At 51.2% G+C, this 4,520-nt stretch overlaps 1 protein-coding gene across 1 annotated transcript; it reads right to left on the bottom strand.

The window, feature by feature from the left end:
- Nucleotides 1–1,760: 1,760 nt before the first annotated feature.
- LOC136516658 (B-box zinc finger protein 22-like) lies at nucleotides 1,761–4,253 on the bottom strand. The gene is made up of 3 exons (XM_066510113.1): nucleotides 3,774–4,253; nucleotides 3,158–3,667; nucleotides 1,761–3,025 (listed from the first exon to the last, which is right to left on the bottom strand). The coding sequence occupies exons 1-3, from the start codon at nucleotides 3,972–3,974 to the stop codon at nucleotides 2,750–2,752; spliced, it is 987 nt and encodes a 328-aa protein (XP_066366210.1). The 5' UTR covers nucleotides 3,975–4,253; the 3' UTR covers nucleotides 1,761–2,749.
- Between the last annotated feature and the right edge of the window lie 267 nt (nucleotides 4,254–4,520).

The following is a 4,520-nucleotide window of genomic DNA, read 5'->3' as shown; positions in this document are numbered from 1 at the left end:
AGCGACCGGATGCTGAACAGTAAAGTGACCGGATGCACCGATGGTACTGTTCATTATCACCGGCAATACATCTAGTATTGACCGGACGTTGGCGACAAATCGACTGGACGTAGGACTACAGCGTCCGATCGAGTACAGAGAGGTTCTAGAGCGACGAAATTACGACCGGACGCCTCCAGTGGCATGTGACCGGATGCTGGCAGCGTCCGATCAGTTGATCGTGGCTCTAACGGTTGGGACGACAGGACACGTCCGATCAGGACGACCTGAGCATCCGGTCAGAAGTAGAAATGCGGGATTTCGTCCCCAATGACTATTTTCTCAGTGGGGCTTATAAATAGACCTCACAACCGGCCATTTGATCTGAGTGGAGCTAAGGAAACATATCTAGGGTGTTGACACACCATTTTAGTGATCTTCACTTGCATAGTGCTTAGTGATTCATTAGGTGATTAGCGTAGGTGCTTTACGAAGTGCTTAGGTTGATTAGACCACCGCTTATGTGCTTGCTCTAGGTTTAGACCTAGTGTTTAGTGAGGTTTGTGTATCTCATACCACTCCGTGCTTGCGCGCATCATTGTTGTACATTGGAGGGGCTTGTAGTCTTGCGAGATCACACCAACCACGTTTGTGGTGTGGTCGCCACCGTGTACCGGAGGGAACAAGACACGCGGTGTTTCGGCCGGAAGCTTGATAGTGAAGACGGCGGGGAGCATCCGGGAGAGGCTTGCCGGAAGGCATGTCGGAGACCCACTTGCGCGTGGGGAAGGCCCGAGGCTATCCATGGAGTTACCCGACCGGGAGCTTGGCCCTTGCAAGGGATTCCTTGCGAGGGGCTCCAACAAGGACTAGGGAGAAGCTTGCGCGTTTCTCGATACCTCAGTAAAAATATTAGAGTCGTCGACGGGAGTTTGCATATCTCTACATTGCTCTTTAGCTTTCGCATTTACATTGTTTGTATTACTCCTTTTTACGGTAGAGATAGCAACACATTAGCAAAACCTTAGTTTAGAGTTAGAATTTTAAGTTGCCTAATTCACCCTCCTCTTAGGCGTCACGATCCCCTTCAAAGTCATTCTAACTTTTCTAGGTACATATTCTTTCTATCCCAAAATAAATGCACATCTCGTTCATCAAGGAGTCAAACTTTTCTATGTTTGACCAAATATAAACAAAAAAAATATTAATACTTATGTTGTGTAATAAGTGTCAATAGATTGTGCAATATACTTTTACACTAAACTTATTTAGAGATATAAATATTGATATTATTTTCTATATACTTAGTCAAACTTAAAAGAAGTTTGACTCCTCGATAAGCGAGAGATGTACTTATTTTGCCTCCGTCCACAAAAGAATACAATTCTCGTTTTTCGAGAAGTAAAAGCCATTTGAACTTTGACTAAATTTATATAAAAAATACTAACATTCACGATATAAAATAAGTACCGTTAGATTAGTTATAGAATATATTTTCATAATAAATTTATTTGGAAACATAAATATTAATACTATTTAATATAAACCTGTTAAAGTTAGACAAGTTTGACCGGCATGTTTTTCATAATTGTATTTTTTTACGGACGGAGGAAGTATCTTTTATTATGTATAGACATAATGTATACTCCGTATTTAGATGTGTAATAAAAGTCATATGCCTAGAAATTTGGAACGAAGCGAGTGCATAGGAAATAGGATCAGGAAGGAAAATAAAAATGCATTTATAGCTAGGGGAACAATCCTCAAACAAGCCGTTAAGATGAAAGCTGAAAGCACGATGTTTTCCTATAGACAAAAGTTAATCCGCTCTTCCAAAAATCTCGAACATGTAAATCTGTCGAATAATAATTTTGAATACAATCTTGGAGCAGTAGGAAAATGTGAAAACGTTCGTGGCATCTCTATCCGTTCCGTTCCGCAGTCGACCAGGTTCAAGGGATGTGGAAAGATTTTGAATTCCAAAGGTGTGTGAATTCCTTTATTTAACCATCGAAATAGCTTCAAGCTCGTTCGGATGCTTCACTCTCGTTTCAGCTTATTTCAACTTATTTTTTTTCACAAAACATTATTGAATCATCCGAAATCAGTCAAAAACTGATCAGCAGCCTTCAACGTTTAGTCAGTGGCCATCATTTACCTGAAATTAAGCCATTTTATAACTCTCTTTTATAAAAAAGAAAATAAAAGACTTGGCAACTCAGCGAGTGAGGCAAACTGATTAGTCAAGCACCCTTGTAATCTGGAAGCAGAGCAGCATCATCAACATCTTTGTTACATTGATTGAGCCTTATCATGCCACTGACCAAGCTTTTGAGTTTGAACGGACAAGAAAACCAAGGCATCAGCATCGTACTGTCCAGTGTTTAAGCTATCGGTTAGCGCATCAGTTTCAGTCTTTCAGAGAGCTCCATTGGAAGTCAAAGGCCAGGTAGGACTAGCACCAGCAGTATCTAGCATCGTCCAGACTGGATGCACCCGCCAACAGCCCAACACGCGCACAAACTGAATTCCCGTTTCTCTCTCCGGTCCGTCAACATGGATGCGTGCAACAACGCATTCCTCGGTCCTCACTAGTCGGTGTCTTGTCTGTTGCTAGCTAGATTGATTGAATCACATCACTACAATGTCAATGAAACTATCCACTCTGCCCTGGATGCAGCAGCGGCAGTCTAACGTACTCTGTTGCCTGCAAGAACGATCTGGAACATAGCGACCGGCAGTATGAGCCTCGTGTGTCCTCGCGGCGGAGCTAGCGGTTCCTCTGGCGCTTGGCGGCGCCATCGGCGGTCGGGAAGCAGCGGACGGCGCCGCCGTCCGGGGAGCAGATGTCCGGCACGAAGGCGGTGCTGTCGGGCCCGCCGTGCTGCCAGTGGAGGCCGGAGGCCGTCGGCGGGGAGGGCAGCGCCGGCACCGACCACTGGATCTCCGGCACCTGGCCGAACAGCTCGTTGGCGTCCCGGTCCTCCGACGACGAGCGGTAGTATGGGGAGCCAGCCGCGCTGCCCCCGAGCTTCCCGCTGTCGGCCTGCCGAGACGAGATGACAGAGTGGAAACACCACATCAGAATGTCAGATTAATGGCAGCAAACACAACTAATAATAATCCATAGATAATCACTACAATCGGCGATCCAAAAACAGAGCTTTGCGCTGCTGACCTTGGAGGTGCCGCTCTCGCCGAAGCCGAAGCCGAAGCCGCCGTTGAAGTCGCTAACGCCGTGGAAGAACTCGCCCAGGGGCCAATCCATGACCCCGCCGGCGACGCGGCCCTGTCCGGCACCGAAAGCCGGCGGCGCCCGCGGGCTGCGCTTCGGCGTGGCCCTGGTCGCGGCCTCCGATAGGCGGGGGGCAGGGGACCCGAACAACTCCTCCACGGCCGACCAGTCAGCGAGGCTCCCGGTAGCGGCGGCGCCGGCGCCGGCCGCCCAGCCGAAGTCGCTCTCGCTGTAGAGCGGCGGCGCCGGCTCGCTCTTCGACGGCGGGGGAGGCGACGCCTCTGGCTGCTCCCGGGAGAGCTCGTCCAGCTCGAGTTCCTGGCCGACCTGGACGCCGGTTAACAGGAAGCGACGGTGCGCCGACACGAAGGCGTTGGCGGTGTGCACGGCGACGTCGCAGCTACGGCAGAGCAGCGCACGGTCCTCCAGGCAGAAGAAGTAGGCGTCGCATTCCTGAACCGCGGTGGCGGCGAGGATGACCAGTCAGTCAGTGAAGCCAAGTCCAAAGCTATGTACGAGTAGAAGATAAACAAGAATGAGCACGCCCGCCCGCCCGCACCTGGCATATGTCGCACTTAGGCGGCGACACGGCGGCTGCGCTTTGGCCGCCGGGGGCGAGGAGGGGCAGGCGCTGGTGTTTGCCTGCCAATCGGTTGGCGGCGTGGACCTCTCGGTCGCAGCGCGCGCAGAGTGCGGCGTCGTCGGCGCAGCAGAGGACGCTCGCCTCCGCCGCCTCGCAGGCGCTGCACAGCACCTTCATGAACCTCGCCTCCTTTGCCGCCGCCGCCGCCGCCGGAGGTTAGCTGGTCCTCTCTCGCGCTCTAACGCGCGCGGCAACAAGGCGGGGAGGAGGGAAAGGAGCGCGAGAACTGCGCCGGGAAGGGAATCGAATGCCAATTCCAATGGCGCGTGAGTGAGGGCCGGGGGGTTGTGGTGGTGGGCGAGCGGCATGGGGGGTGGCGGTGTGGGTATTATGGAGGCGCGCGGCGTGGGGAGGAATGGGAATGGAATGGATTCGTGGCGTGGGCGCGGTGGAGGGGACGAAGCGGGCGACGTCGCCGGCTCCTGTTCGACGAGGCGTCGAGGCCTCGTGGCCGCACAAATGCAACCGCCGTCAAAATCGCCACTTTGATTCCATCATGCTTACCAACTAGTGACGACTGACGAGTGTACCAAGTTGTACAAGCTAGTATGCCGTCGGATCATCATTTTCGGCCGGTGAATATGTGCTAAAATATACTCCCTGCGTTCCAATTTAACAGCGGATGATATTGTTTAACAAAATGCTTTAAGAATAATTATTGTA

The sequence above is a fragment of the Miscanthus floridulus genome, chromosome 17 (assembly GCF_019320115.1).
Source record: "Miscanthus floridulus cultivar M001 chromosome 17, ASM1932011v1, whole genome shotgun sequence".
Lineage (NCBI taxonomy): Eukaryota > Viridiplantae > Streptophyta > Magnoliopsida > Poales > Poaceae > Miscanthus > Miscanthus floridulus.
Note: the sequence above shows the minus strand (reverse complement) of the source record. Positions and strands in the feature narration are given on the sequence as shown.